The 12,852-nt window shown below is 46.4% G+C and overlaps 1 protein-coding gene across 1 annotated transcript; it reads right to left on the bottom strand.

Moving 5' to 3' along the window:
* Nucleotides 1-7,294: 7,294 nt before the first annotated feature.
* Nucleotides 7,295-12,014, bottom strand: LOC134491969 (zinc finger protein 501-like). Its single transcript, XM_063296074.1, has 4 exons — nt 11,772-12,014; nt 11,328-11,547; nt 10,394-10,520; nt 7,295-9,119 (listed from the first exon to the last, which is right to left on the bottom strand). The coding sequence occupies exons 2-4, from the start codon at nt 11,436-11,438 to the stop codon at nt 7,840-7,842; spliced, it is 1,518 nt and encodes a 505-aa protein (XP_063152144.1). The 5' UTR covers nt 11,439-11,547; nt 11,772-12,014; the 3' UTR covers nt 7,295-7,839.
* Between the last annotated feature and the right edge of the window lie 838 nt (nt 12,015-12,852).

The raw sequence follows: 12,852 nt of genomic DNA, 5'->3' as shown, positions 1-12,852 counted from the left end.
TCCGCACCACTAGGGCAGAGTAAGGCGCGAGAGACCCCCTTCTCTTGAGCAAAGTTGAGGGGGTCCCTGCTGCAGTGGCAGTGTTTCAGCCGAGTCTCTTCTTAGACCCTGGAAGGAGGAGGACATTTTACCAAATATTCCCAACCTTCTTCCTCTTTTCCAAGGTAGCACTGCAACTTTTTTTTCTGGCTAGGTTGGGGGGGGAGCTGGCTGGCCAGATGAGGACCCCTGAAAGGGGGGCTGTGTGCAAGGCATTTTAGAGGTTGTGTGTCTTGCATTTCCAACACCAACATCTCTCCCTCCATCTATTCACCCATTCATCCATTTAATCCAGAGTTTCTCAACCTCAACAACTTTTAAGATGAGTGAACTTCAGCTCGCAGAATTGCCCAGCCAGCATGCTGTCTGGGGAATTCTGGGCGTTGAAGTCCATCTTAAAGTTGCCAAGGTTGAGAAACACTGGTTTGATCTCTAGGTCACTTTCACAGAAGCCTCACCCATAGGGCTGTTTTAAAGAAGATGGGGGTAGTTTTGAACTTTGAATATCCATGTATTTTGCTTGCATGGAAATGTTTTGGAAGGTAATGGGTATCTGTTCAGCCCAAGTGTGCTGAAAATGTTCTGCCTGGTTACACTAAAGGGGAGTCCATTCCCTGAGGTTAATTTGTTGGGGGGAACTTATGGGGGGGGGGGGTATAGAATTTGGATGACCCCACTGGGAGAGAGGAAATAAGACTGGATGAATCAGGTGCAAACCTGTACTATCATTCCAATTTGCCCAGTTCCTGGTTTCCTGGTGGTCTCCTGTCCAAACATTAACCAAAGCCAACCCTGCTTAGCTTTTTGAGATTGGCCAAAGTGGAATAGCTTGAGTGTCCCCACCCAGCATGGCCAGTGGATAGAGTTGGGGGAAATCACCAGATTTGTATTGTCGCTATCCTTTCTAGCAGTCAGGTACTACAGTATATTGGACCACGTAGCCCTGGCTAAAAATAATTCTCACGGAATGAAACGACTTACTTTTAAGTGGATCTGCAAAGCTGTAGGAGTAGAGCTGTAGTACAACTGTAAAGCTCTCTGTAGCCCAGTTTCCAACAGCTGGAACGCAAAGAAAGCAGATAACCCCTCCACTTGCCCTCCAGAGATAGGTATCCAAGGTAGACTACTTTTTACATGGAGGTTCCATTAGCCAATTGTTGTTATGCCTGAGTCATAACATGTAACCCAATGGGGAGAAGAATAGGAAGTAGAAGGTAAAGATTAAATAACAGAAAAAGAACTGCTTTTGTTTCAGTTAACAGTTAGTGACACTTCATAATATTTGATGGAGAGGAAGCATACAGCAAAACAAAATTATTTTGCTTAATTATTTATAGGCCACTTGACATATTTGATTAAATATGAGGTCATGCAACCATGTTATAGTGAGTAAACCACAGTGGACTCAGGCGAAGCATGCTAAACCCCAAAGTGACCACGTTGTGGCTTAATGCTGCATTTTTTGCATCCTTTTTTGCAAGGAGATGCTCATCACGTCACACTAGGAAACTTCCAGCATTTTGAGGTAACTTCCACCACCACCAGCACGATCTGGCAGACTTTGATACAGGGGCGTCATCTTAGCGGGACCAGGCAGGGATGAAGATGGAAGCAGAAAACGGCCATGACAGCTGAAAGGTCGCAGGTGGTGGGAAGGGCCCCTTGCGTCGTCCAGGCAGAGCGCATCAGGAAAGGTCTGTGAAGGGCAACAGCAGGGCCGCAACTAGGGTCTCTGTCACCCAGGGCGAACTTGGATTCCACACCCATTTTGGTGCCCCCCAGCGCTCATTTTGGCACCCCCACAGCACGGCGCCTGGGGCACATGCCCTGCTTGCCCGCCCCCCCCCATTGCAGCCCTGGGCAACAGCCCACCCTCAGGTGAAAGAGGAACCAGGCAAAGGCCTCCTTACCTGTTGGGAGGCCCAGTGGCAGGACTTCCTCAAGATGGCAGGGTCCCCTCCGTGTTCCTGGGGGGTCCCCCCCATGCCCAAGGAGCCCTGGCTGTGGGATGACACTAAGGCCTTCCTGGGCTCCTTTGAGCAGGCGGCCCAGGCCTGCCAGTGGCCCAGGGAGGAGTGGACATCCTGGCTGCTGCCTGCCCTCCGAGGAGAAGCCAAGCAAGCTTATCACGGGCTGGCAAGTCCAGACCAAGAGGATTATGGGAAAGTGAAGGCAGCCATCTTGCACAGAGACTCCCTGAGCCGGGAGAAGCGGCGCCAGCATTTCCGATACCAGGCGGCCGAGGGCCCGTGGGGGGCGTACAGCCAGCTGTAGGCACTTTGCCACCAGTGGCTGAAGGCAGAGAAGCTCTCCAAGGAGCAGGTCCTGGAGACCCTGGTGCTGGAGCAGCTGCTGACCCTCCTGCCCCCAGAGCTCCAGAGGTGGGTGAGGGAGCGGGGCCCCAAGAGCTGCTCCCACGCGGTGTCCCTGGCGGAGGAATATCTGAAGGTGCAACAAGACACCAAGGCATGGGAACAGCAGGTGGAAACATGGCATCGTGCCACCCAGGGTTGCCCTGAACTCACGGGGATTATTCCAAGGTCCAAAAGAGAGGTCTGAGGCTAGCTGGGGCCGAGGGCAGCCGACATCCTGACCGAGCCTTCTTTAACAAGATTGATGAAAGGGGTGGAGTTGCAAGAGTGAGCAACTGATCTACGCTAGTTCCAACTCCAAACCAAGTTATCCCCAGAATGTTAGCTTGGGTGCTTCTGAAAAGCTGCCACTTGGAATACTCCCCGTAGTTTTAATTCTACATCTATCTTCCTCTCACGATAACTCCAACTTTGGGTGGGGCCCCATGAGGGCTTAGAAGGGAGCGCATGGAGCCATTCCTTGTTCTCTGTAGCAGCCAGTCTCCCCTGGGAGAGATGGAGGCTCAGTCCTAGAGATCTCATCACTTTGGTCCCTCCCCTGGGACACACACCCTGACGAAGCATGCATCTCTTGCTGCAGGCTCTGTCAGAGGAGGGGGAGGCAGCTGCAGCCTTGTATCTCTCCCTGGGGGGCCAGGCTCCTTCGGATGGTGAACCAAGGCAGGGGTGCCTATGAGCCAAGGCGGAAGAGAAGGTCGGGGCCCGGCTTGTGGATAAGCAGGCAGACCCTCTCTTGCCTTTGGAGCAGTCACTGGATGCGGTCTGCGATGCTCCCCTTCCTGGTTGGAGAGGAGTGTCTGAGCTGGCAAGGAGGGGTATGGACCCTCATCAGCTGCTCCTTCCCTGAGGGGCGCAAGTGTTCAGATTATTCTCCCCCTTCCCTTGATGTTCTTCTGAAGAAGTAGGGGATTGCAGCTTCCCATGGTCTTTGGCTCCTGGCTGATGGATTGGTTAGAATTTGGATGGGAGACCACCAGGAGAATTCTAGAGGTATACATGAGCCAAGTTACCAAACAAATATTCTGGAAGAAAGTAACAGCAAACTGCTTCCATATTGCTGCCAGCAAACCTGCAGAACCGTGTAGGAGTCAGTAAGAAGCAAGGATTTTACTTCTTACCTGTTTGCAACCCCAAAAATGGATTAGTAGCTTGATTAAGGATCACTTTGGTGTTGTGCTTAAAGGCACCAAGCTAGAAACTGGGGAACGGTGGATTTTAGTACTGCCTTTGGCATGAAGCCAAATAGGTCATTTGGGGCCAGTCCTTCTTGTTCAGCCCTACAAAGAAGGTGGCAAGGCCAGACCACATCTGAAAAGGTTGCCAAGAAAACAGCAGGGACTATTCCAGGAAGTTGCCAGGAGTCAAAACTGACTTGAAGGCACAAAAAGAAAGAAGCTGGTTAGGTAAGCTGTGGGCAACCAGGCCACAGTGGAATTAGAGATGTTATCAGAGTGATAATTCTATTTATTTAATGCATTTATATCCTGGTCAAACAGTCTGCCATGGCTAAAGTTATCCACCTCCTCCAATTTTCAGCTCAAATTCTGTTTGATTTTGTGTTTGGGAAGAGGAAGGATATTTGCAACGGAAAACGTATGTTTAGAGGAGGAGGAAATAGGAAATACAATGATCAGCATAACATCTTATCAGAAATCACCTTCTGTCAAATAATTTAGTTAGACACAAAGTCTTACCGTTGCTGCAATTACCATGATGCAAATCTACCTCATTAGGACTGGTTGGGAAAAGGAAAGAAATTGAGAGGGAAAACAGATTTATTACTTGTTAATGTCTAATTTCTGAAAAGCACTGATGGCCCATTCCCCCATGCAGTGCCGCTGGAAGCTGCCCCCCATTTGGGGAGGGCCAAGCTGAACATGGACCCCGACGTCAGGCCGTAGCGACAGGTCGATCAGTATTTTAGTCGCAACAAACAGACCGAAAAAACTACTAGGGCATTCCGCGCAGGCGATGCACACTGGTCCTGCCCGACCAATGCAAAAAGTGGACAAGGGCTACTGGTTCAAAGGAAACAGACACCATTGTGAATTGCTACAATTAACATTGGAACTCTGACTGGACGCAGCCACGAACTAGCCGAAGTTTTGAAGTGCCGTCATATTGACATAGCATGCCTTCAAGAGACCAGATGGAAAGGTCAGAAATCCAAGGACATGGGAGAGGGTTACAAGCTGATTTATCAGGGCACATCCAAAAACAACTGTGTTGCTGTCGTTGTAAGGACCTACGCACCTGCGTGCCTGAGGTACTCTAATTGCCTCATGTCCATCATTATTGACACCCCCACCCGCCGACTCCAGGTGTTTTCTGCCTACCCTCCACAAACAGGACTTGATGAAGATACCAAGGATCAATTCTGGAATGAATTACAGAATCTCTGCCCACCCTGAAGATGATACTTCTTTGTGGTGACTTAAATGGACATGTGGGAAGCGCCCAGAACGGATACCAGAGTCATGGGAATCAAGGCTATGGAAGCCACAATGAAGACAGATTACGAATCCTTGACTACACCGAAGCAAATGATTTTGTAATCTGCAATACGTTTTTTAAGAAACGTTGAAACCATCTTATCACCTATACCAGAGGCAGAAATAGCAGTCAGATTAATTATATTATGAGAAGGCATGATTTTCCTGTTGTATCCAACACGAAGGTTATTCCCTCTGACCTTCTTGCCCCACAACATAGGTTACTCGTCACAGATTTAAAAATAACACGTCATAAAGCGAATGAGCAGCACCATGGGTTCTCAGAAGATCAAATGGTGGAAGTTAAGGAACCTTAAAGAAGCAATGATCAGGAAAATCACACTTCCACCTATTAATACCGCCTCAAGTGACACCACATGGACGGCATTCTGTGACTCTGTTACCACCATCACCAGAGAAATCCTCGGCATCACACAACCGGGCTGCCGACATATTGATAAGCAAGCGTGGCCGTGGACCAAACAAGCACAGGAGAAAGTGCAACAGGAGAGCTTTTAAGAAATGGCAGACAGATAAGACCAAGGAAAATTGGCAGTATAATGTGGCTGCCAAAGGAGCAACAAAGAGGGCTGTTGCCAAAGCCAAGGTGGAACACTACCAAGACCTATATGACCATCTAGAAACAAGAGAAGGGGAGAAGGGCATCTACCGCCTGGCCAAAGCACAAAAGAAGGCCACCCAAGACATCAAGCACTTTATGTGCATAAAGGACAAGGATGGCAAAAGACTTCAGGGCAAGCAGGAAATTCTGCAACATTGGCAAGATCATTTTAACAAGATCTCCTACTGAATTCCCGCAACCACCAATTCCAGTGGGCACGCCAACCTATGGACCAATTTTGCCCATTATTACTACGGAAGTCGTTAACGCAGTAGATAGTATGAAAAACATGAAGGCCCCAGGACTTGATGTTCTACCTGCGGATTTCTGAAAATTGCAGGAATTCCACGATACAGGGATACCTTGGCTGACCGAGTTCTTTAATGCCATGAGTAATGGCTGTGTACCAACTGATTGGTCAATGAGTGTAACAGTCCCCTCCCCATATTTAAAAACATGGCGACCCAGTTGACTGTGCCAATTACCACCCAATTTGCCTCTTGTCCCCTATGAAGATCTTGGAAAAAAATTTGGACCAGTGCATTTGCAACATCGTCCAACTCACCGTCAATCAATGTGACTTCGTCAAAGGATGCAGGACTACCAATGCCATTTTTGCAGCTTGCCAGCTTATAGAGAAACACCAGGAGAAGACCCAACCATTGCACATGGCATTCCTGGGCTTGGAAAAGGCTTTTGACCGTGTTCCACACCGATTTGGTATACCCTTTGTGATCACAGGGTGCCTGATTTACTCATCGACTGGGTCAAAATGCTATACAAGAACACTAGTAGCCATGTGCGATGCTCAGCTGGCCTGACAGTTTTCCAGTGATGGTTGGAGAACACCAAGGCTCCACACTGTTGCCGCTATTTATATTAGTCATGGATACCATTACACGAGACCTGCAGCGAAATGCACCCTGGACCATACTCTACACTGATGATGTCAAGCTGGCTTCTACTACTAGGAATGAACTGCAGTGGCAAGTACAGGCATGGAATGACTGCCTCAGCCATTTTGGACTCCATCTGAACATAAAGAAAACTGAGTACCTAGAGGGTGGTTCCAGCCTCCAAATAAATTCTCCATTTATTTGGAGGACGCTCCAAATAAATGGAGAAAACTTAAAGGTGGATATCTTTTGGTACCTTGGCTCCCATCTCCAAGGTGACGGTGGCATCAGCGGTGATGTGCAAGTGAGGGTGAATGCAGCCTGGTTGTGCTGGCAAGAACTCACTGGTGCTTTGTGACAAACAAATACCAACCCGTCTCAAATCTAAGATCTATAAGACAATCGTTCACCCTGTGGCACTGTATGGAACCGAGTGTTGGGCAGCAACAAAAGGTATAGAGAGCCGCCTCCATGTTATGGAAATGCGTATGTTCCGTTGGATATCGGGCATCTCCCTGCTCGATCACGTCACAAATGATGCCATCCAACAACAACTAGGCGTGTCAGTAATTACAGAGATGATGAAAGAAAGTCGATTTCATTGGTATGGACATGTCCTTAGAACGGAACCTTCCACTGTTGCCAAAACAGTTTACCATCTTAAAATTGATGGCTGGCGGCCACATGGGCGACCAAAACAGAGATGGCAAGACACCATCAATAAGGACACACAAATTGAGGGTCTGCGCCCTGAGGATGCGGATTGGGCAAAGTGGCGTTTCAGGATTTGAAAAGCAAACCCCACAATAGCAGGAAAATGCTAGGAAGAGGAATGTCTAATCTCTGAAACAGCTTTATCCCAGGAGCGACACACATGCAGCGGCGTCATTACGCATATGCCATCATTCCGCACTTGCATCCTGATATCTGATGCAAGTGCATGAAGTCACAGCATTTGCGTGATGATGTCATCACACCTGTGTTGTCTTTGACTGCTGTTCCATTTCCTGTGGAGGCCCAGGATATGATCTAAGAGCTCAAAATGCAGAGAAAATGATACTGAATTGCAGGGGCATAGGTCTATACCCATAAAAAAGGGCAGAATTTCAGTTGCATGGTTGCAGACACCATCCTGACTTTTTTTGACACACACACACCCACATCAGAGTTCCCTGTGCTGAACTGGAGCACATTAAAACAACCCCCCCTTGAAAAAATAGATCAGGGAACCTGAAATGTTCTATTTTTTTCTATGGTCTTGAAATAGCTCCATAGCTGCTCCTGTAAAAGAAAGGGAAAGTGTTAAATTTCACCGTTGCCCTTGCTTTAGCAACCGCAGATGTATTTGCAGGGTTGCACATAGAGTGAGATTTCCAGCAGGAAGTAGGGATGAAATGTGAATTTTCTTACAAGCAAGTCTATGGTTTCTCTCCTGCATGCCGTCTTTTGTGAGAAGTTAGGTTTGTGTTTCTACTGAAGCTTTTTCCACATTCCAAGCACTGATACGGTTTCTCCCCTTTGTGGATCCTTTGGTGGATCGTAAATCTGGTTCTGACGCTGAAACTCTTCCCGCACTCTAAGCACTGATATGGTTTCTCCCCGGTGTGCATGATCTGATGATTGATGAGCTGTGTGCTTACACCAAAGCACTTCCCACACTCGAGGCATTTATAGGGCTTCTCCCCAGTGTGAATTCTTTGATGAGAAGCAAAGTTGGTGCTCAGCCTGAAGCTCTTTCCACACACTGTACATTTATAGGGCTTTTCTCCGGTGTGGATTCTTTGGTGAAAAGTGAGGCTTGTGCTCACACAAAAACTCTTTCCACACTCCAAACACTGATAGGGTTTTTCTCCGGTGTGGATTCTTTGATGAGAAGTCAGGCTTGTGCCCAAACTGAAGCTCTTCCCACAGTGGGTGCATTTATATGGTTTCTCGCCAGTGTGGATCCGTTGATGAGAAGTGAGGCTCGTATTCCTACTAAAGCTTTTTCCACACTCTAAGCATTTGTACGGCCGCTCCCCTGTGTGAGTTTTTTGATGCCGAGTGAGGTTCGTGCTCTGACTGAAGGTTTTTCCACATTCCAGGCATTTGAATGGTTTCTCTCCTGTGTGGATTATTTGATGAGAGGTAAGGTTTGCACTGAGGCTAAAACCCTTGCCACACTCCAAGCATTTATAGGGTTTCTCTCCTGTGTGCGTTCGCTGATGGGAAGTGAGATGCGTGCTCACGCGGAAACTCTTGCCACACTCCAGGCATTCAAACGGCCTCTCCCCTGTGTGGATCCTTTGATGAGATGTGAGGTCTTTTCTCAGACCAAAACTCTTCCCACACTCCAAGCATATATAGGGTTTCTCCCCAGTGTGGATTCTTAAATGGGAAGTTAGATTAGAACTCTGATTAAAGGTTTTTCCACACGCTGAGCATTTGAAGGGTTTCTCTCCTGTGTGGATTTTGCAGTGCACTTTAAGATATGATTTAGAATGGAAACTCTTCTTACACACAGGGCATTTGTTGGTTTCGTTTCTCGCCTCTATTTTTTCTGGAGCTGGGACTCTGTGATCATTATTGCCTTGAGAAGCAGAGGAGGAATTCTTCCTCTCCTCATTAACTTCAATTTTCTTTTTCTCCATTTTGGCCTTTTTTGATCTGTTTCTCTGGGACGCCACCTCTTGCGTTCCTCCCTTGTTCTCGTCACCCGCTGGAAGAAAGTTAGGTAACGTATGAGAGACTTAGTTGCAAATCCTGAAAAAGCAGAAATCTGACCACAGAAGGAGATTCTTAGAAGGAAGAATTGAGATATTCCTGGTACTCTGCCAGGGTGTCTGTGGCAGGGATAAAAATCCGTAACGTGGCAAGCATGTCATCATGCTCAAAGCTCCATCCTATTTGTACATGTGTGTGATATGCACACATCTACAAAAGAGGCAGGACTTTGATCATGGCACCACACTCACCATCTGGCAGATTCTGATCCCCCCACCCATTCCCTGTGGACGCCTCTGATTACTTTGGGATAATTATATAGAAATATAATGTATATCTATCTATCTTGGTTGGCAGCGTGTTCTTTATAAAATTAAGGAGAATCTGAAGACGTGATTATCTCTTACCTTGCTAAAAAAAAGTGACTCTTAGGAAGATTTAAATTCCACCTTGGGTATTATCTTGGTCTGAAGATGAGAGAGTTGGGGACCGAACAGAAGGGAGCTCTTTTCATAACTGATTATTTTGTGAGAGAACTTCTTGATATTATTATGGTGGATTGAGAGGATCAGGGGTTGAAGGTGGGTATTATGGTCATGGGGGATGTCTGTTGGAGTTCTTGCAGAGAGCCACTCCCTCCAACCCTGTGATTTGACTTTTGTGTAATGTTGTTGGAATTTATTAATTATGAGCAGACCAGGACAGCTGCTTGGGGACCAATTGGCTGGATTTCCCCCATAATGAGCAGAAGGGGATGGGATGAGTGGTATCTCATCTTACAATGTCATCTGGAATTCCTTTCATCCTGTGGATACTAAGGTAATGGATAGGGTTCTCCGTAGTATGAATGCCATTGCATGTCATCTGGAACCTGGCCAGGACACCTTAGGAACCATCTCCTCAAGGTGAAATCTGTCCCACTCCATCCATTGACAGAGAGAAGGAGTCTTTTGGATCCCATCCTAGGTGGATACAAAGGGAGAGGCGTTTGCAGACGGACCTTCTCTGTTGAAGTTCTTTAGGTGGACTCCCCTGCAGGTGGAACACCTGGCACTCTTTGCATTAGCCTTCTACAAGCTAGTGAAGACTATCTTTTTCTGAACAAGCTCAGGGGAGCTGATTTTGGCTGCCAAACTCTATCTGTATTGTCTACCTTGCTTTGACATATCCATTCTGTGTAAATGGCCAAAGGTCACTTTTGAACTGGGCCATATAGACATACTCATAATAAAAATCAATCCATCAGTATCTCAAGAAAAGGAGCTTTACCAAGAGAGGCCACAATCCCACTAATCTCCTCCATGACTTCTCTGTGCAGAGCTTTCTGGTCTGGATCCAGCAGCGCCCACTCTTCCTTGGAGAAATACAGAGCCACCTCCTCCAATGTCACACGACCCTGAAAGGAGAAAAAAGTATCATGTCTTAATAGATGCCGGACCTTACCGGCTACCAGCTAGGGTGGAAGCTAAATAAGTCCCTCTGATGGGAGGAGATGGGCAATGACAAATTTGATAAATAAATTAAATTAAATAATGTGGATGCCATCCTAGGTGGCATTTGCATTCTATAGGTGATGCATGTAAAAAAAAGTCAGTGGAGCTTTGATTACATCGGAGCAGCTGCCATGTTGACATTGTGACACCCCCCCAAGATGCTCCTGGAAGAGATTCTTTAAAAAAAACCCTTCACATTGCCCAGTATTTTCTGGAAATCATCCCCAGAAGGCTGCCTCAGTCCCCCAAGGCTTTTATTTCTATTATTTTTCCCCTAATCCTTCTCATTTCCTTTCTTGGATTCCAGTGAAGCACCTACTTGATGACACCGCCTTGGATTGCTTTTCATCGGCAGTCAGCAAGCAGCCCCTCCATGCAGATCTTCCCAATATCTTCCCATATTCCTAACGCTTTGCCACCATCCACAGAAAATGCTGTTCAAATGCAAATGGTTTTGAGTTCAAAATCCTCATTTGGAGATCAAAGCTCCACTCTGAGTGTGAGACAGCCGTGGCTAGGGCGAAAGGACCACCCCAAGCACCTTGGAAGGGCTTCAAGCTCAAAACCTAACACTTCAAATTCAAAACAGCTGTAGGGGGGGGGGGGTGTTTTCTATCTTTTAAGCTGACATCTTGCCCAGAACTTTTCTCACTTGAATTGAAATGGCACACATTCAAAACACTTTGCATGCTCCTAGAAAATGCTCTTACCTGTAGCTCTTCCAGTTCCTCACCCTGTGCTTGATTCCAAATAAAGCCTTGGGTCAGGAGCACCAGCTGGGAAGTGGGCACTGGCCAGCATTTATTGTCCCAGTTCTCCATCTCCAAGATGAGGACAGAAATGGAGCACCAGAGCTGGAAATTTCTTCTGGGTTACTCTGGCTTCAAGAAAAAAATTGAGGAAGTGGGTTGGAATGTTCTCCTCAGGTTCCTGGCCACAAAGCAGTCAACATTTTTATTATTAATATTATTTATTTAAATTTAATAGCTGCCCAACTGCAATGGAATCTGGCTTGGAGCAACTGAGTGGATTGAAATTTCACCCTAGATCATCCATATGGTTCTTCCCCAGATTTCTCCACTGCTCCCAACCTGTTTCCAAACCAATATCCAATTTTTTCTTTTTTCTGTTAAGGAACCCTCCCAAAGGCTCACCAGATCAGCCTCCTTTTTCTACCAACTTTGGTCTCAGTGTGGATACCACAATCTAAAAGTCAAAATATTCTTTGGTTGGACACCCTCAGACACAAAAATATTTTCTCTAGCAAATTTCAAATCTTCTCAGGGTCAGGAAATTTCAAGACTCAGTGGCTGAGTTTTAGCTAGGCTAAAACAGAGTGTTGGCAGTTCTGCCTGTTGTCGGAATCCATTCTTTGTCTTAGCATGCTGCACAAAAGGGCATTACATTAAGCTAAAATAGGGTTTATTTGGGGGGGGGAGGTGGCAACATAGCACATTATGTGAACATAGCAAGAGTGTTTTGGGAACCTGGCTTGGGATTTTGTGTATTCTAAGAACACAGCCCCAAAGAACAAAGGACTAGAAGGAGGCCCTTCACCTTAGAACTGATGTGGAAACCAGCATTTCTCATGCTGGGGAGAACTGTTCTATAGCAGATCTCATTTGCTTCTATAGTTTTGAAACGAATCACCAAATACCCTTTGACATAGAAAAGTGAGGAAAAGAACTCAGATTTAAGCACTGGAGCCCAGACCGTGAGATAGACTAGACTTCAGAGTTCTGAATTCAACAGATTTCCTGGGTTAATACGGCTCCATTTTTGTCTGCAATAAATAATCCAACTGAGCCATGCTGGGTCTGCGAGCTTCTGCAGTAAGCAAGATCTTGGGAATACATAACTGAGAGTCTGCAGAAATACTGTAAGGTTTATTGCCATGCCTGAGATGAGGTCCCTTTGACAAGAGCCTCCCACTAGATTAGAAAATGCAACATTTTGCCCACTTCTTCTTAAAAACCTCCATTTCTGCAAACAAATGCCCTTTACCTTTCATTATTGTCCTTCCTTCAATCTCCTTTCCCAGAGTCCTTAAAACACACACACGTGCACATACACTTCTATTCCATTCGTCAATTTCTCCATAAGCCTCACTGAACACCAAATTATCCGAACTTTTTTTTAAATAAACATGTCATTCAATTAAAGCAATCTTAGTTTGATAGCTTGACTTGTAGATAGCTGATTAACCCACTAAATTCAGATAGGTGTATGTTTGCT

This window comes from Candoia aspera, chromosome 2 (genome assembly GCF_035149785.1).
Source record: "Candoia aspera isolate rCanAsp1 chromosome 2, rCanAsp1.hap2, whole genome shotgun sequence".
In the NCBI taxonomy this organism is placed as follows: Eukaryota; Metazoa; Chordata; class Lepidosauria; order Squamata; family Boidae; genus Candoia; species Candoia aspera.
Note: the sequence above shows the minus strand (reverse complement) of the source record. Positions and strands in the feature narration are given on the sequence as shown.